Below are 19,377 nucleotides of genomic sequence, written 5' to 3'. Positions count from 1 at the left end.
CTTGAAATGTTTATTATTTAACTTCATGGAGACAAGTGACAAAAAGATCCAGCACTGAAATAGTAATATTGTGAAAAACAAACGTTCTGTCAGCGTTTTGGCCACAACTTACTTAAGTTATGCAGCATAAAAATAAATAAAACAGCACACTGCTTTAATTTTATCTCAGAAAGTGAGATTTTACATGTTTTATTCTCAGTATTTGTTTCATGCAGGAAGATTAATGGTGACGAAGCTTTCCTACCTCCATTTCTTGTGAATAATCACAAGTTTCTGAGTAAATTAGGAATCTAATTGGTTTCAAGGTTTGTGAGATATTTTTAATAAGCCCGTGTTATGATTTTTGAGGGTTTTCTTCAATCTTTTTCCGTATGATTGACGTCACAACATCAGTAATCATTTCTCACTGTTACAAACTTTAAATTCAGGCATTTAAGTTTGTAACTGTGACGCGGAATATTTTTTGGCCAGAGGGGGCGCTGCAGAGAGGAAGCACCGGATCGTGAACCGGAAGAGAAACAAAACCGACCGAGTTTTCTAAACAATATGGCTGCTCCCTATGGTTGTCATGCCGAGCTGAGAAAATAGTTCAGTTTGAACTATTTTGACTTTTATGTTAGTTTTGCAGATTGTTAAAGCTAGCTGTGAGTTGGTTTTATTCGGAACTAGCTCATGCTAGCACCGAAGGTTGTCGGAATGGCCGCAGCCTTCAGATGGAAGGTCAGACCGGTGGTCTATCTGAGCCGGAGACTGTCCACCCAGGAGCAGGCTGGACCTCCGGACTCTCCCCCGGAGAGCCAGTTACCTGCGGTCAAGGTGCGAAGACCGAGAAAGGATCCCAGGGGCCATTCCGTGCTTCTCTTCCCCGGGCAGGGTAGCCAGTTTGTGGGTATGGGTAAAGGACTGACGAAGTACCCCAACGTGAAAGAGATGTTCTCCGCAGCGCAGAAGATTCTCGGCTACGACCTGCTGACGCTGTGCCTGGAGGGGCCGGAGAAGGACCTGCTGAAGACGGTGCACTGTCAGCCGGCGGTGTTCGTCACCTCTCTGGCTGCGGTGGAGAAGCTGCACCATGAAAACCCAAAGGTCACACAAACTTTACGCGCTTGTTTTATTCCCATTTCTGTTGAAGTTTAACTCAAGATAAAGTAGAAATACATTTTAGTTTTCACTTGTTTTTCTCAAGTAAAAGTAAAAAGTACGCGTCCAAGAAATTACTCAAGAAAAAAAAAATGTGAAAAGGTTACTCACGTATTGAGTAACTGATCAGATCATCTGATTTAATATTTAAAAATGATGTCATCAGATTGACAAGAAGTATAAAAACATACATTAATGATATTTGAAAGTTTTGCCCCAGAAAACGTGCTAAGCCTGGTGGTTGGGCACTAGGGCAGTCATTCATCCAGCGGTCCGCTGTGTTTTTGAGTTAAAAAATGCTTAAAGTTGACAGAAAATTTGAAATTATCACTTGATAATTATGTGTTATTGGAAGGTTGGAATATTAATATCTGAACACCAACTATAAAGTCTTAAAAAATGCAAACATTTAAAAAGAAATGTAAATAAATAAGCAATCCTGAGCCTGGTGGGGCCACATGTAAAACCTGGTAGCCCGCCAGGCTTATAATACACTGAGGGAAACCATTTATTTATTATTTTCCTCTGGTCTCAACAGGCTATTGAGACGTGTGTCGCTGCTGCAGGTTTCAGTGTTGGTGAATTTGCTGCTCTTGTTTTTGCTGGAGCCATGAACTTTTCAGAAGGTAAGAATCACTTTTTATCAAAGATGTTTTAATATAGTGGAAGTCTGATGAGAGACTCTTAAAGTTTTAATGTTATTCCTTCTGCTGGTCTTCTAGCTTTGTATGCAGTGAAGGTGCGTGCAGAGGCCATGCAGAAAGCCTCTGAACTGGTTCCCAGTGGGATGCTGTCGGTCGTTGGCAGACCGCAGGCTCATTATAAATACGCCTGCCTTCAAGCCAGAGAGCACTGCAAGAGTCTGGGGATCGAGGACCCCGTTTGCTCTGTGGCCAACTATTTATTCCCGGATGGCAGGGTCATTGCAGGGCACCAGCAGGTACGAACCGGCGTTGTTCAGCTGTGGATTTGGCACCAGTGCAATATTGATGTGGCTTTGGGTTTTGTTTAGGCCCTGGACTTCCTCCAGCAGAACTCGCGCCGTCTAGAGTTCATCAGGGCCAAACCTCTCCCAGTTAGCGGAGCATTCCACACCGAGCTGATGGCGTCGGCTACCAAACCACTAAGAGAGGTGCTGCAGCAGGTGGAGGTCAGTCAGCAAATGTTTCCTACACTACAGGCTGCACTTCTGCTTTATTACATCCACCTAACAGAACTACAGTTTTCTAGTTGCTCTGTTTACTCTGGTTCTTTTAATTTGTGCCCCCTCTGATGCTTTTTCTGTTGCAAACATATTAAAATTGAAGGGAAAATATGCCTTAAAATCTCCTGTTGAATGTTGCTGTTTTATGTGCAGGAGGCTAAAATAAAATGAAATCACATTTTTAAAAGTTATGAACATGTTTAATGAGTAAGAAAATGTTGTTCCTCAGGTTAATTACAAACAAATGCTTTTCATTTTTTACATTTTATTCATACAGTTCCATTTTTATTAAGAGAAAAATAATATTACAACTAGTAAAGTTAAGAATTTCTGATTAGACTTTATTTTCCTGACATAATAAACAAGCAAATTTTATATTTTATATTGGGGGGATATAAAAAGATTAAATGAAAATTACCCACATTCTCGTTAACTATTGAGAATCATATATGTTGTAGTTTAAACAAAAGCCAATCAGTAAATAACTTTTTAAAGAATTTAAGTAAAATTTATCAGTATATTATTATGTAGATACATTTTTATGAAATGTGTAAATATTCTCGGATAATATAGAATCATTTCACTATATACTGAGTTATTTTATGTTTCCTGATCAACAGCATAGCGGGAAATAATTTAAAATGTTAATTTGGTTCAAAAAGTAGGGATCAACATTTGATTGGTTAACCAACATAGTAAAACATTTTCGACCAATCACCGTGGCTCTAACAATGTTAGCTCCGCCTACTGAGTTTCATTTCTGATTAGATCATTTAAAATGCTCTGCTGCTCAGGAGTAGAATATAATTGATTCAATATAATTGAATCATGACGTATTCTGTTAAAAGGTAGGAAATAAATTTTTTATATATTCTTGCATTTTTAGAAACATTATAGTTTTTTTTTATTCATGATGCATAGCTGTCCAGTTCATCCAGCTGCTCTACATAGTTAGTTTATATTGAGGAATGTTTATTTGCAAAAGAAAATTTTCTTTTTTTTGTTTTGGGCCTGCACAGGGGCAAAAGTGTCATTTTATTATTGCTAATTTTGTTATTTTATTATGTTTTTTTCTCTTCACTAGTAGTAGAATTGTTGTTTTTATTATGATCAATAAAGTAATTAAGGTTGCATGTTTTTTTTCTCCTTTATTCGGCTACTTTATCAACAAAAGCACACCAAAAGAACTACAATGGACACTTTTTTTGTGCATTTCATTTAATTTCTATGTATCTTCACTTAATCTAAACACCTGGATTTGATTTGCTCATATCACAATAATAATTTCTTTTAAAATTGAATCGTTTTTCAACATTATTTTCCTTTCAGGTGCGACGCCCCGAGATCAGGGTCTACTCCAATGTGGACGGAAAGCGCTACATGAGTGAAAGCCACGTTCGCAAGCAGCTGGTCAAGCAGCTGGTGTCGCCGGTGAAATGGGAGCAGGCTCTGCATGAAATCTACGAAAGGATGCAGGGGGAGAGTTTCCCTCAAACATACGAGCTTGGCCCCGGGAAGCAGCTGGGCGTCACGCTGCAGAAGTGCAACAGGAAGGCCTCTCAGTTGTACGCTCACGTGGACGTCACCGCAAGCGAAAAGTGACTCTAATGATGGAAAAGATTGTGTATAACTGTGTATTTAATGAAATGTTTTTAAATAAACACGCCAGTCGGTTTTTCTCATCTTGAAGTTTATTTGTAAGACGTGGGGGAAAAAAAAGCCTCGTCAAATCTGCAACAGAAAGTCCAGCTCCCGTCATTTCATCACAAGCAAAGCTACACATCGTTTGTAAAAACCTTGGCCTCTTAAACCAGTAAGAAACTGCAAAAGACTGCAGGCCAGCAACAGTCCAGTCATGAAACTTTCTGATATCAGTGCAACAGCAAAACAGCCTTCCAGTGCTACAATGTTCTGGCTTTTCAGGAAACTCTTTTTAAAAACAATTAAACCAATCTGGAGGTGCTTCAGTGAATTTAGCAACACATTTTTTTAAACTCTAAGGAAGGCGATCCAGTCTGTCGTTAATGTCAATACAGCTCATGGAAATGGTATAAAAAAAGAAAAGTAAACAGCAGAAACAAAAATCAGCATTAATTTTAAATCAAATGCAAACTTCATTTTTTTTTTTTTCATCAAACATACGCAGACTTTCTTTGGGCCTCTTCCCAGGCCTCCTCTTACATCCACAGTCCACCAAAAATGCTTGCTGCTGCCAAAAGTGCTACAGTCATGAGTGCTCCTCTGGTCCAGCCAGGGCAAGCCACCACTTTTAAACTGCTCACCTTGAAAATGAAAGAAAATGATAAAAACAATGTGATTTTACAGCATTAAGGGAATATATATTTTAGTGTATCTGGAAAGGTTAACTGGATAGTTTTTCTATCTTTAACATTCATGACAGGCTATGCTAGCTGCAGAGAGCTAGAGGGGATAAGCAGTGCTACACTAAGGGTGATTGACAGCGCTAAGACCCGCCTTCTGGCTCTTGTTGGTTGTTTTTACTTAGCACTGGAAAAAAGCAGAGAAGTTTGATTTTTTTTTTGGATATTAACTGTCTTATACCGTACTGTCAAGACATAGTGACAATTTCAACTAAAATACAAAAAATAATTTTACATACTGCACCTTTAAAGACCCAAAGCCCAAAATCTGCAACTTTTTTTTTCTCAAAAAAAAACATAAAAGAACTCTTGTTTGTTCAACCAAAAAGAGTTTTTGTGTGGATTAGATTTATGGAAGAAATTAAATTATGAGCTAACACAAAGCACAAATATAAGCCAGCTTAAAAAACTGTTCAAAAAAGGAGCTTATTGGGAAATATGTTGTATAGGATGGGTGTTTTAAAGACCAAATATGCTTTGTTGATATTAAAAATGTATAAATAATTCTACTTTTAAGGATGAGACTATAAGGTTTAAGTGTCATTCAACGTGGGAATAATTTAAGAGTCTATCTGGTGTGGGGAGATTTAAATGTTAGTAGGTTGATGAGGATGAGAGGAGAAGGAAATCATAAGATCTTTTATATTTTATCTGCCCCTTTTTGAATTGCATGGCAATTTTACATAATTTGATCATTTGTTTTATTATTTTTTTCTGTTTTTACTTTTTCTCTGTTTGAAATAAATAAAAAATTGTATATAGTTTATAAAAGTCTGTTTTTCAAGAGCTTACTTAGAATAAAATATTTAACTGCTACTTGTTCTCGCAAAATTAAACCTAACATAATAAAAAAAAACACTGCCAGGTTTCCCAAAGTGTATTATAAGCCTGACGGGCCACCAGACTTTACTTGAGCCCCCACCAGGCTTAGCATTGTTTATTTATTTTAGTTTTGTTAAAGACTTTATAGTTGGTGTTTAGGCATTAATCTTCCAGTATAACAATAACACATAACTATCGTAATATTTTCAAATTTCCTGTCAACTTTAAACATTTTTTAACTCAGAAACATGGCGGCCGGCTGGATGACTGCCCAAGCGCCCCGAGCAACGGTCTTAGCAAGTTTTCTGGGGGAAACCCTGCACTGAATCGAAGATCAAATAATTACCCAGGTTGCCTTTGCCTCTGCTCTGAGGTTCCCCGGCCCGGACATAGTGCTGACAATCCAGGCCTTCACCGGAGCCAACAGGCTCTGGAAACCCCACAGCTGGTTGTGGAGATCCCTGTAAAACACCAACCAAGATAACAACCAAAAACATAAATATCCAACTAGAAATATGAGATCAAAACAAAACATGTTTTTGTACCTGGAGATGATCCGTGTCAGAGTCCGGGCAGGTCCCAGCAGGTAGAGAGGAGTTGGCGGCCGGTTTGGATCTCTCCTGGCCCACTCCTGGTCCAGAAGGTCTCCGATTTCAGCCAGCTGTCGACCAACGACCCTCGCTGCTCTGTCACGGATCCTAAACCAGGAAAACAGAAAGCATTATTAACTACCAACAATAAAACGTCTTTAAAACCCAATTGTTTGGAAGACTTGATCAAATATTTTCTCTTTGTCGTGCTTGTTGTTGGTACAACTCATCCCACATGGTGTGTTTACATGGAACAATGTGCTCAGGAACTGAAACAGGAGCAGGGAGTGTCCGTACTGTACCTGAGGCTCCCGTCCGCCACCTCTCCAGGTCCAGCCTGGAGGGTCACAGCACGGTTCGGATGCCTGGTTTGTTCCACCATCGTGTTTTCTGAGCAGGAGCAACATTTTCACATGAGTTCTTGTCAAATTATTTTGATTAAACACCACATTGATAATGCAGGATGGAAAGAGCTTGCACGTGATCATGCATTATCTCTGGACTTCTAACGTTCATAAACAAGCTGTGTAAACAGGAGAACATGTGACCAGGATGGGTGGCGCTTGTTACCAGGGAGAGAGTCCAATTAAAATAAAAAAAAAGATCTGAGGTGGTGACTTCATCCTTCTGATGTCTGCTGCTGCTAAGCTGTTTCACTTCCCTAATTTATTTGGAGCTGGTTATGTTAAAAAGTGTTGCTCTATTAATGTTTTTATAACAAAACTTGTTCGATTATGTTTGTAGGTTTTACTTTTAACCTCCTGTGATCTCCTAAGCTGAGATCAGACCTGTTGTTCTCATGCTCTTTAATGCAAATGCCACATTTCCATAACCCAAATCAACCAAACGGCTCTTTTCTCCACTCAGCAGGGAGAAATACGGCGTCACTCACCTCAGATAATCCCCATAAACTTTAAATAGGTTTACAATTTTTAGACAAATTTACAAAAAAAAAAGCAGTATTTTTATATGTAAACGTGAGGTTTTATTTCCCTTAATATCTTCTTTTACATAAAAAATTGAGTTCAACAAGAGCAAAACTAATGTGGGCTAGAAATAACCCTTGTAGCCGCCCGTAGAGGTTTGCTTTAGTCATAACGAAAAACATGAAGTCATCGTTCATGCCTAAAACAAACAAAGGTCATTTTTTGAAAATCACACTTAAAGGATTAGATATCAACCCTTCAACTCATAACATTTATTAGTTTCTTCATTTTCAAACACGCATTGTGTTTCATTTTGTAATAGTACTTTATTTGAATGTTTATCGAAAGTAAAATGCTCCCACCCTGGCAAGTAAACAGGTGCACTCACAGTGAAAAAAGAAAGTAAAAATACCTTTAATGTAGATTAAATAGGACGCCGCCCTGTAAAAAATATAAAACCCATTATCATTAGCACTTATTGTTAGTTATAAAATCAAATAAATAATCGAAAGGTGTTTGTACTTACAGCAGCGTCCTTTAATCTCGTTGCTCTCAGGTAACTGCTGCAAAGTACAATTGGCCACGCCTTTACCTGCTGCTAGCAAATTTGACCATTAGGGGGAGACAGAAACACCAGATAAACACCAATTGAGTCGTAACAAGTTATTAATTTTGGTTTAAATGTAGGCAAGAAATATATTACTCTACAACTATTTCTTACTGAGAATTCAACTTTCTTTTTGTATATGATCAGTTCAGTCCACCTCGGTTGGGTTAATATAGCACCGATTCACCACAAATCGCTGGCATTTTAAAAGACAAACAAATATTATTTATTACAGATAATCAAATTTGTACACTCATACAGACAGGTTTAATGAAATTTCTCCATCACGTATGATGAATTCAACATATTTTGGCACTCTGCAGCCACCGGCCTGTTGTTAAAAATAGAAACGGTGAAATAGTGACCCCCTGTGGTAAAACGTAGCAATGACACCCCGCAGTGACATCACTGCGTCCTCCGTTGCTAGGTTATTCTCGTAATGCAACATCTTCTCGGCGTTCCTGAGACACACCCTTTTCAAACATTTATATTAATCATGTGGTATTTCACTAGTTGCACAGAAATTGTCCGGTTTTTAGCTCGAAGAAATGCCTCGTTGTAGTTTGGCCGTCTTGGGCGTTGTCGTCACCGCTTCACGTCGTCGGAATCAATAAGTGCCGCTACAGCAGCTAACATGGAGGCGGCGTTCGCTCGCTAGCTTTCAGCTCACGGTGATGCTTTACAAGCTGCCTGGCCGTAAAACTGCAGCCACCAGCCCGCGGATGAGACTGCATCCCTGACCCGGATGATGGCCGCCCAGTGTCTGCAGCAGCCCGGGGAGGATTCAGCAGCCTGCTAACGGAGCCTGTCAGAGCTGCAGATGCTGATGACTGGATGCTTCCTGGCACTTATTTGCAGGTAGCCGACTGTATATAAATCTTAAAGAGGATCCTAAATGATCTCACACACATATCAGGCTGTATTTATATAAATATGTTCGTGAGTATTGCGTGTTTGATATTTGTTGACATGATGTTTTGAAGGCACCATGGCCGGGAAGGTGAAGTGGGTGACAGATATTGAGAAGTCAGTGCTCATCAATAACTTTGAAAAAAGAGAATGGGTTCAAGTGACAGAAAACGAGGACTGGAATTTCTACTGGTAGGTTCTAGCACCACATCATAATTAAAAATACGTCTAAATTTTTTATAATTTCGCTAATTAAGCAAGGAAGAAATATCTTATGTAAGGAAAGAATTACTTTTTCTCCAAAATAACAAATATATTCACTCTTTATATCTGTTTATAAAGTCAGAGTAGTAATCTCAATTAAAAAAAAAAAATCTTATCTTTAATTTTAACGCACATACAGTGAAGAGAAAAAAAAGTCAATAAATAATTGTTAAATAGAAAATCTTGAATCCTGGCGTGGCCGACTTCCTCTCACAGTCCAAAAACAACATGACTGTTTGGTTAATTGGTATTTCTAAATTGCCCTGAGGTTTGTGTTTTTATGATTCTTCGTCCTGCATGTCTCCTTTCTGCCCTAAAGAACAGGCCATTCAAATAAGGCAGGAAATGGATGAAAGTAAACAGCTGCTCTGCCTAAACTTACATCTAAATTAATATTCCAACACGTAACATTTTTAGAAAAATACAACATATAACGATTTCTAAGAAAAAGTGATTAAATGATTAATAAAAATGTGTGGCACACTTTTCAAAGAACTTGTATATTAGTAATCCATTAATATATTTTTCTGTGAGGTTTAAATTTATTATCCTGAGTCACTCTTATCACTCTTCAAAATGGGAAATATACCATTTTATTTAAATGTTAATTAAAAGGAAAAAAAAAAAATCATACCTTAACTCGTGTTTTCCATTCTTTCTGAAGCTAATTCAAAGTGTTTCTTTAGAGTATGGCTGCTTTTTAGTTGGTTTTATAAATTTAATTAGGAGTTTATGCTCTTTTCTCTTACTAGGAAGAATTAATTGAATATTATCATTTGTTTGGTGGGAGATGGTCCAGTAATGAAGCTGTTTAACTTGATGTGTACCAACATGCAGGATGAGCATCCAGACCATCAGGAACGTGTTCAGCGTGGACACCGGCTACCGGCTGTCGGATGAGCAGCTGGTGAACCATTTCCCGAACCACTACGAGCTGACCAGGAAAGACCTGATGATCAAGAACATCAAGCGCTACCGCAAGGAGCTGGAAAAGGAAGGAAGTCTGCTTGCAGAGAAGGACAAGAACGGAAAATACATTTATCTGGGTAATGTTCCCCACAGGTGGATATATGTACAGTCGTGAACAGTCCTGATGTTTTTCCTTTAACTTCCTTGTGCAGATTTTGTTCCTGTGACGTTTATGCTCCCGGCTGATTATAATTTGTTTGTGGAGGAGTTTCGCAAGAATCCGTCCAGCACCTGGATCATGAAGCCCTGCGGGAAAGCCCAGGGGAAGGGCATCTTCCTCATCAACAAGCTATCGCAGATTAAGAAGTGGTCGCGCGACAGCCGGACGTCCACGTAAGTCAGGAAACGTGTTTCCTTTCAAGCTTTGGATGGAGAAAAACCACAAAAGAGTCATCATGGTATTCTCAGTGGGTGTTGCCGCTTCGTCCTGCCTCCAGGTTTGTTGCAGCATCCAGCGGGAAAGAGGCGTATGTGATCTCTCTGTACATCGACAACCCTCTGCTGATTGGCGGGAAGAAGTTCGACCTTCGACTTTATGTTCTGGTGACAACATATCGGCCGTTAAAGTGCTACATGTAAGCACCTTTCAAAACTATATCCTGTATATGTGTCGATTATCCGCCCAGGAAATCATATGGTGTTTAACTGAAAATATGAATTCGAATAAATCCGTCTGATCTGATCTGTTAGGTACAAATTGGGGTTCTGCCGGTTCTGCACGGTGAAGTACACACCCAGCACCAGTGAGCTGGACAACATGTTTGTGCATCTCACTAATGTGGCCATCCAGAAACACGGGGTGAGTTGTCATCAAAAGGAACAACATTTTCCTCAACTTAGGTGAAGTACAGATCTGCTGCTGGTGCAGAAATATACAAAAATCAAGTACTGTCACTTTAATTTGAAAGCCTGGTATTTATTTTGCTAGTCTTATAGTTCCACAAATATGGTTGTTCATTTTAGATGAACTTCTTCATCATTCAAACAATCTGTTGAGACTGAGGTTGAAGTTATTTCTCTTAATTTGCGTAACAGTTGAGTTTCCTTTTAGTAAACTCAGTTTTATTGGTTGTTTTCCATTTTTCGAGCATAACCAAACAAAACAGCTGTCTGCAGTAGGTAATATTCACATTCTAACATAAAGATATTCAAAGTTGCAGCTATGAAACAACATTCAGATTTACTCAGAAATGTTTGGAGCAGCCAGCCCCATCTTTGACTAATTGTTCTCCCCAATTTCTCCCCATCTTTTTTTTTTATTTTTGTAAAGTTCATACTGGTTAAGTATTAGTGTTACTCATTTTCACTCTATCAGAAATGGTCAAATCAGCTCAATTCTTCACTGGAGGTCCTTCCAATAAATTAAAATTTTTGTTCATGACCAGAAAATATCTCTGTGATTTGCAACAGTTCCATTATGTTAATGCAAACCTGCATCCTGCAGATTAGCTAACCGCTAAAACACCTGCTTTTAATGACAGCAACTGGCTACTACTTTCTCTCATCAAACACAGGGATGTAGGAATGACACAACAGTTTCCCCATGACTAAAACGCATCAAAAAATACTTTTTTTTGTTATTTTTAAGGTCGTAATATTTCTTTTAGTTTTTTGAATCTTCACAGGAAGCATCACATTTCCGGTTTAACTGTGTTTTCCAACAGGACGACTACAACCACGTTCACGGGGGAAAGTGGACAGTCAGTAATCTTCGCTTGTACCTGGAGAGCACCAGAGGAAAGGAGGTGACAAACCGGCTGTTTGATCAGATCCACTGGATCGTGGTGCAGTCACTGAAGGCGGTTGCAGTAAGTTTATAGCATGAATGATTGAATAAAAGAGCGACAGTTGCTTATTTCTGATTATGTTTTCTCTAATTCTGACACTTCTTTCACACAACTTTTTCACATTTTGCCACAAAACCACCTCAAACATCAATGTAGTTTATTGTAAATGGGCTGAATACAAATGGATGCCATACTTGAACTTTCAAAAGTTTTCTAAATCCTTAAATTTTGCTCTAAATTGTTCTGGTTTCTCACATTAAATTGCAACGTAGCGCACTGAAGTTTGTGCAAGACGTGTGAATGCTTTTGTAAATATTTATTCCTCACTCTTTCGTCGCTGGGGAAGTCTTGCGCTCACTTATCCATATTGTGTAATCACCTTTCAGTGTGCTGAACCTGTTTGCAGATACTTCCCTGTATGCACCTCTAGCAGAAAACAGAAACGTTTCACCAATGAAATATTACACCTCTAAAAGCTGCAGGTGCTAAATAAGTTTTTTTTGTTGTAATTTAAACTTGTGCAGGCAGAATCCGATACCTTTTACGTTGTTTTTTTAATGTGACAAAAGGCCGTCGGATTTCTGAGAGCTGTAAAACCACCTGCATGTCTTAATATTGTTTTAGCCCACAGGACACTAAACACACTTCCTTTTTTAAATATGAGCTCTTACTCACTTCCTCTCAAAGGCATCAAAGCATCTGCTGCTGATAGATGTGTGGTGTATTTATACTCTGGTTGTTTGGTAACTGATGAATAACTGATGAAACAAATGAAAAATTATTCGTTTTGCTGATTCAGTCTGTGTTTTCTTCCCTGTTAGCCTGTGATGAACAATGACAAGCACTGTTTTGAGTGTTACGGGTATGACATCATCATCGACGACAAGCTGAAGCCGTGGCTCATCGAGGTGAGTCATTTCTCCAAGCCAGTCATATTGAAATGTTTTCACCTCGTCAGTTATGAAGCCTAAAGAATAAAACCTTTCCTGCAAAGCTGGGAACCAGCTTTGGGTTTATTTGGAGTCTTCTGTTGATCTGGGTTTTTTTCAATAAATAGTTGGAACACTGTCTGGATCAATACTTGGAAAATGTTGGATGGATGTTAGATGGTTGGATGGATGGATGGATGTTGGATGGATGTTGAATGGATGGATGTTGTATGGTTGGATGTGTGGATGGATGGATGGTTGTTTGGGTGTTGGATGGATGTTGAATGGATGTTAGATGGATGGATGTTGGTTGGATGGATGGATGGATGTTGGATGGATGGTTGGATGTTGGATGGATGTTGGTTGGATGGATGGTTGGATGTTGGATGTTGGTTGGATGGATGTTGGATGGATGGATGGTTGGATGTTGGATGGATGTTGGATGGATGGATGTTGGTTGGATGGATGTTGGATGGATGGATGGTTGGATGTTGGATGGATGTTGGATGGATGGATGTTGGATGGATGTTGGATGGATGGATGTTGGTTGGATGGATGTTGGATGGATGGATGGTTGGATGTTGGATGGATGTTGGTTGGATGGTTGGATGTTGGATGGATGTTGGTTGGATGGATGTTGGATGGATGGATGGTTGGATGGATGGATGTTGGTTGGTCGGATGGATGTTGGATGGATGTTTTTCATTACCAGCTGACTCAGGATGTTCCTTCTGTCTCAGTTTCTTCCTGTTTTCAGAAAACCTCCATATTGTTTCAGGCTAAATAAAACCTTCATTATAAAGAGTTCCTGACTAAATAATCAATCATTGGTATTTTCTGATCAGTGCTGTCTCTCTGGTAACCTCCAGAATGAGACTTGCTCATCTTCTCCCATCTTAGTCGCTCGTTTTGTGCTGCTGGTTGGTGAGAAGCTCTCTGTGTGTTTGTGACTCTTTATTCTTCTAATAGAAACTGATGGAAACACAGCAGACACTTTCTATTTGCTGCTCTCTCTGTCTTAGCTCTGGTAAACATATCTCTCTGTGGCCTCGTAATGAGTCACAATGCACTCGTTTGACGGCTGCACGTTGTGCTGCTGGGTTTCTAGGCTGTGTCTGAGTTATTTCTGCTAGCGGACACCGATCCGATCTATTTCCAGCGGCGCAAAGTTGTTTGTAGGGCAAAAAACGTTCCTCTGTGAGGAACACGTTCCAGAAACTCAGTGAGTCTGCTCATCAGTCCCACCGGTTCTGAATTCAGCACTCAGTCACAGACGGTTAAATGGTTTAAAAGCCTCTTGTCAATTTTTGGTACTTTTCTTCCAAGCGCCATTTTTGATATTAACAACGTCGCTCATTGCCCAGTCGTTTTAGATTTTATGCACAGTGACATTTCACCAAGAATTCATCCTAATAAACAACAGGAAGTTGGATTCCTTTCCTTTTTATTTGGTAATCTGATATGAAGATTTCAAATATATGTTTTGCAGCTTCTTCTTTCATATCTATTAGCATCCTAACTATTTGAAAAACATTAAAAATAAACAAAAAAAGCCCCACAAATTTAAAAACAAGGGGTTTATTTCAGTTAAATGTATGTGAAATACATCAGTCTGAAACAATTTTTAGAGATATTTTAATTATTCAGGGTTTTGGGAATAGTAATCAATTAGTTCTGATATCTTTTACTTGATTTAATATTGGAAATGTCACCATATTTATGTTTATATTTCTTATATTGTTTGCACTGTTTTGGTTGGCTTTAATCTCATTGTACATGTATACAGTGACAAACAATACATTTTAATTACAGAAATTTGGTTTTAGTTAAAAATGTATTTATTTTAGTTAAAAATGAGAAAACGAATCATGGAGAATAATGTATCAAAATCATTTATTTAGTTCAAATATTTCACATTTTATACCACCACAATGAAACAACTTTTAACATTTCTAATTACTTATATGATCAATTAATTTATATTTAATTGATTTTCAATCAAATTTAAACAAAGAAATATAGTTATAAAAATATACATTATGGTATTTAAATGTGAATAAATAAACTAAGTGGAAAAAACAACAGGAATTATTCATTTCTAAGTTTGTACATTCAGTTTATAAATGAGTGTTTACTGATATTAATAGCTTAATTTCCTTCCACATTCATTGTAACTACAGGAAGAAACCAAACAGATCCGGTTTGGAGACTGCGTTGCATTATTAATCACTTCCCACCAGCCGTGAACCCACTCAGGGTTTATTACAGCCTAAATCTCTCTTCTTCTTCTTCTTCTTCTTCTTCTACTGCTGTAAATATGGTGATGTTTGTGACCCACAGGTTAACGCCTCTCCGTCGCTGACCTCCAGCACAGCCAACGACCGCATTCTGAAATACAACCTCATCAACGACACGCTCAACATCGTCACGCCCAACGGGGAGATCCCAGACTGCCGCTGGAATCGCAGTCCGCCCAGAGAGGCCCTGGGGAACTACCAAGTCCTGTGAGTGACAGAAACCCTCCGCTAGCTCTTTGGGGTTAAAGAATCCATCATGGCGGACAAAAACATCCGCCATGCTTTGGGTAGAACTGGCGATTGTAAATGACATAAGATGAACTGAACATTTGTCACATTAAAAATCCAATTTGAGCTGTTCTGCATCTGAAAGGAGCATCATTGTTGGTTTATATTTAATTTAATTTAATTTACAGTTTTTATTTAGATTTTCTTTATACAGAGTCTAGGTTTTTTTCAGCTGATCTATATCCTGTTTCGTGCCAATTACATTTTGATTTCCTTTGATAGCAGAGTGTTTTTAATTTTATTCCTAAAACTAACATCTTCTTTGACCTATAGATTTATTTTATTTTATCAACAAACTTTTATTCTTATCTGACAATTTATTTATTTTTCATATATTCTATTTTGTAAGCCCTGTTTTGGTTTTTATTTTATTCCTAAAACTAACATCTTCTTTGGTCTAGATTTAATTTAATTTAATTTAATTTAATTTAATTTAATTTAATTTAATTTAATTTTATTTTATTCAAAAACTTTTTTAAAAAAAAGATTCTGCACCTTTACCTCAAAGCAGTAATGTGTAGACTCCACTGTTGGGTAAACGTTATCACACCCTTCGATAGCTCAGTTGGTAGAGCGGAGGACTGTAGTGGACTATCAGTAATCCTTAGGTCGCTGGTTCGAATCCGGCTCGAAGGAGTTGCTTTTAGGTCAAAGGTTGAGATGGAAATGAATGTAAACATTAAGTTTGACCTGTTTAATGGATCATTTCAATCACAATTTAACCAATAGATCAATTCCTAAATGATTAACGTTAAATGGAGACAAATACATTGAAAATTTATTAACTATATAATTAGTCCAAATTTTATTTTTGAATAAATACAAGATTGTTTCCCACTTTTAAAAAAAATAATTTTATAAAATATCACTAATGTTAGTGTTAAAGGTTAATACTGCTCTAAACAGTGTAGCACATAAAATATTAAATTATTTAAACGAATACAGAAAGAATTACATCTGATTTAGAATTAGAAATTTCACTTTTAATAATTTGATCTGAAATGTAATTATTCATTTATTCATTCCTAAATTTAAATGATTGTAAAGATGTTTATTTTTAAAGTGTATTTTTTCCTAATTTTGTTTTAACTCTGACATGTGTAAAATAAAATACTTTGTTTATTTTCAACATGGGGGCATACAAACTCATTTCCAATCAGAAACAAACTTCTTGGTTGAATGAAGTTCATTTAAAACTTTTATTTGCCAAACGTATGATTAATTTTATGCTTAAATCTACATTTATCTTATTATTGGAAATTGCTATGGAGTTGAAGCTGATTTTGTGTTGATTGAATGTGAAGTGTTTCTGATATTTTTGTAAAGGTGGTTGGTTATATGTAGCTAAACAGGGTTTTTTGTGTAGTTTTTGTTGTGAATGCAAAGTACTGGGAAGAAAATAAAAGCTCCTTCGAGCCGGATTTGAACCAGCGACCTAAGGATAACTAGATGTTCCACTACAGTCCTCCGCTCTACCAACTGAGCTATCGAAGGCCGTTTAGAGGCAGTGGCACACACTTTATCCAGACGCTGTTGTGTTAATCCTGAAACCAGAACGTTTTAGACTCAGTGTTTGCACGCTCCATGTCAGAGCAAACAGAGGAGGAAACCGGATCTCAGTCGCGCTGTTTGTTTTCCGTCAGGTATGACGAGGAGCAGGCCCAGAGCGAGAGCGCCGAGCATGACCTGAGGAGCCGCTCGGGTCAGCTGCTGGGTTCAAAGGGCACCCGGGGGAGTGCTGGCGCCCGTCCTGCCGCAGCCACATGGAAGTGAGGCGATGTTACTGACTCCGAATGACTTCCTCTGTCTTACCGTTAGAGCAAAAAATGAAGACCACCCAGAGTTTTGTCAACGGCCAGCCTTCATTTCTCCAACTGTGGCACACTGTTGTTCAAATGTAGAGCGATCGGTAAAGTTTAACAGATGGAGACTTTGGGTATTTGTAGGGAATATCCTCATGACCCCAATGATCTACGACCTGAACTATGCATGATTGTCGATTACTTGCACCTAACTCTGATCTGCCAAAAAGGGTGCTAACATCGAGGACAAGGTGTGTGACGGTGAGAAGCTACGCTTGAAAAAAATAGAGGTATTATGAATGCAAATGGTTTTAAAGTTAAGAAGTTTATATGCAGAATTAGAGTTGCTAAATGTTTATAGATCCCAAATGTTTTTTAAATGCTCATGCTTTACAAGGAGTGTATTCAGTGCAGAATACCGCACTTTATTTATTTTTTTAATTTAGACTTATGTGTTAGAATATTAATAACTTCCATTTTGCATTTTGACAAATTCAATATGCATTACATCAGAGATCTTATAGAAAAGTCTATATGTAGTTAGAATGTACTTGAAACGTTCTTAAAGACTTTCCAATCATTTAAGCCCCGATGAGTAACAAAAATCAATCTTTTTTAAAAACTCAGAGGATATTGGAAGCAACAGATAGACAGTTGTTTAACATTGTCTTGTGACTAATCACTGTGTGAAATCACCTTCTAATGGACAAATATTTAATTTCCCTTTGATTTATTATGTGTTTTTGAATTAAATTGAAATGGGCAAAGGTGAAGCCTTTTCTCCCCGTTTAAACAACCCAAAAATAATGACAGTACAGATACAATTTTAAATCTAAGTTGTTATAATTTTGTGAAATTAGCAGGAAAAGACATTTTGCTATTTAATTTTGACTGAAGTAGATCATTCTGATACATCTTTAACCCTGCCTTGAAAAAGAAACACATTAGTTGTTTTTTAAGGTTAAATGTTTAATGGTATGCTGATCACAATGTGGTTTTTATTTACAAACACAAAAAAATTATGTAACAGGATTCTTATTCTGTGCTCATGCTTATTTTTTCTTATTAAATCCTGCATTTTTACATTGTTAAACTGTTCTAAAGACTCCTAAAGCCATTAATGAATGTAACTGAGACTATTTAAAACAAACTTTTTTTTTTAATCATCTTTGTTTTCTCATGGAGTCATACGTCATTATAATGTTTCTTTTGTCAATAAAAGCATGATTTCGCCTTATTCCACACAACGAAAAATGTTTCTTCATTCCTCATGGAGATGCTACCATATATATTAAGCATAAATGTGCTAATTTCTAACCAAAAGTCCCCAAAGCACAAGGTATCAGCTGCACATCCACCTGTAAGGTTAAATTCAGTGAGAGATTTTGGAAATTCCCATTGTCAAAGGAACTGGGTAAAGCCCTACTTGGTTCCCACTGCTGGTTTTCATTACATGATCAGAAACAATTCAGCTTTTGTCACTACCTGTTTGCAGCTGTGAGCTAACTCTGGATGTGTCTTATTCATTATTTTTTTCTCTATCCCAAGAAACATTTCATTTTAACTGATTTAAACTCAGGTTTGAGTACATTCACATTTTTCTGTTGAAGCTCTGATAAGAAAAGGTTAAAATGTGATTTATTATATTATGAAAGTATGCACTGTTCTCTTTGCTAAATAAAGCTGTGGTCAGATTTCATTTTTAGTCAGTTTCTTCTTGCAGAAGAGTTTTGATTTGCACAGGTTAATGTCTGTAAAAAACGGAAATGTAATAATTTAAGTTTCCTTTCTCTAAAGATGCATTTTGGGTGTTTTGTTTCTGAAGTGGAGGGCAAGTGTAAACTATATGTGGGTTATTTTGGCACGCACATCTGAGTATGTGGAAGTGAGCTGGTTTACACACAAGTGTGTTGCTACAAAATGCCTAATTTGCAATATTGTTCACCCGCTACATAAATTTGGACTCTTAAGACTTTTTTTTGTTTAGAATATTTAAGAAACTTTAATCCATTTATCTTGATTGAGGGAGCATAACAAGTAAATTTGCTTTTAATTAAAACAAATTCTCCCTACAGACCCACACTGCAACAACTGTAGTCTACCAGTGAAGACAGCGAGCCAATAAATAGATTTGGAACCAGATTTAATAACAGCATTAGCTGTAATCAGAATATGTTTTTAAAATACAAAGTGAAATGTAGTTGGTCTTTATTTTACTGCCTACCTCTGAAAAGGCAATTAAAAACTCATAAAACTTCCACAATATCTGGAAAGTAGTAATCCCAAAAAGGTTTTTGAGGATGTAACGTCAGTAAGGCGTTCTACAAAGCTGCACTGACGTCAACTTCCGTCAGTTCTGTCCGCCTTCAAAATAAAAGCCCTTTACAACTATCTCAGAGAAACTTGTTGATGTTGCAAACTTACAGATAAGAATTAAGATAGCTAAAAAAAAAAAAATATTT

General features: G+C 37.5%; 2 protein-coding genes and 2 non-coding genes across 4 annotated transcripts; 3 read left to right on the top strand and 1 right to left on the bottom strand.

The window, feature by feature from the left end:
* The first annotated feature begins 516 nt into the window (after window positions 1-516).
* mcat (malonyl CoA:ACP acyltransferase (mitochondrial)) lies at window positions 517-4,026 on the top strand. The gene is made up of 5 exons (XM_032589276.1): window positions 517-1,086; window positions 1,679-1,766; window positions 1,863-2,080; window positions 2,153-2,290; window positions 3,674-4,026. Exons 1-5 carry the CDS (start codon window positions 673-675, stop codon window positions 3,944-3,946), a joined length of 1,131 nt encoding a protein of 376 aa, XP_032445167.1. The 5' UTR covers window positions 517-672; the 3' UTR covers window positions 3,947-4,026.
* Window positions 4,027-7,748: 3,722 nt separating this feature from the next.
* Window positions 7,749-18,614, top strand: ttll1 (tubulin tyrosine ligase-like family, member 1). The gene is made up of 10 exons (XM_032589275.1): window positions 7,749-8,528; window positions 8,654-8,771; window positions 9,681-9,889; window positions 9,965-10,145; window positions 10,250-10,387; window positions 10,503-10,611; window positions 11,477-11,620; window positions 12,421-12,507; window positions 14,869-15,032; window positions 16,757-18,614. Exons 2-10 carry the CDS (start codon window positions 8,659-8,661, stop codon window positions 16,884-16,886), a joined length of 1,275 nt encoding a protein of 424 aa, XP_032445166.1. The 5' UTR covers window positions 7,749-8,528; window positions 8,654-8,658; the 3' UTR covers window positions 16,887-18,614.
* On the top strand, window positions 15,664-15,749 carry trnay-gua (transfer RNA tyrosine (anticodon GUA)). The gene is given in 2 exon segments: window positions 15,664-15,700; window positions 15,714-15,749. It is a non-coding gene; the product is annotated as a tRNA-Tyr (tRNA).
* On the bottom strand, window positions 16,521-16,607 carry trnay-gua (transfer RNA tyrosine (anticodon GUA)). The gene is given in 2 exon segments: window positions 16,521-16,556; window positions 16,571-16,607. It is a non-coding gene; the product is annotated as a tRNA-Tyr (tRNA).
* Window positions 18,615-19,377: the final 763 nt, after the last annotated feature.

Source organism: Xiphophorus hellerii, chromosome 17 (assembly GCF_003331165.1).
Source record: "Xiphophorus hellerii strain 12219 chromosome 17, Xiphophorus_hellerii-4.1, whole genome shotgun sequence".
Taxonomy (NCBI): domain Eukaryota; kingdom Metazoa; phylum Chordata; class Actinopteri; order Cyprinodontiformes; family Poeciliidae; genus Xiphophorus; species Xiphophorus hellerii.
This window is presented reverse-complemented; position numbering and strand designations above follow the sequence as displayed.

Coding starts and splice junctions, on each gene's coding strand:
- ttll1 (XM_032589275.1), top strand. CDS start 8,659: ATGGCCGGGAAGGTGAAGTGGGTGACAGATATTGAGAAGTCAGTGCTC. Junction 10,612..11,476: donor TGGCCATCCAGAAACACGGG/GTGAGTTGTCAT, acceptor GTTTTCCAACAG/GACGACTACAACCACGTTCA. Junction 11,621..12,420: donor AGTCACTGAAGGCGGTTGCA/GTAAGTTTATAG, acceptor CTTCCCTGTTAG/CCTGTGATGAACAATGACAA.
- mcat (XM_032589276.1), top strand. CDS start 673: ATGCTAGCACCGAAGGTTGTCGGAATGGCCGCAGCCTTCAGATGGAAG. Junction 1,087..1,678: donor TGCACCATGAAAACCCAAAG/GTCACACAAACT, acceptor TGGTCTCAACAG/GCTATTGAGACGTGTGTCGC. Junction 1,767..1,862: donor AGCCATGAACTTTTCAGAAG/GTAAGAATCACT, acceptor CTGGTCTTCTAG/CTTTGTATGCAGTGAAGGTG.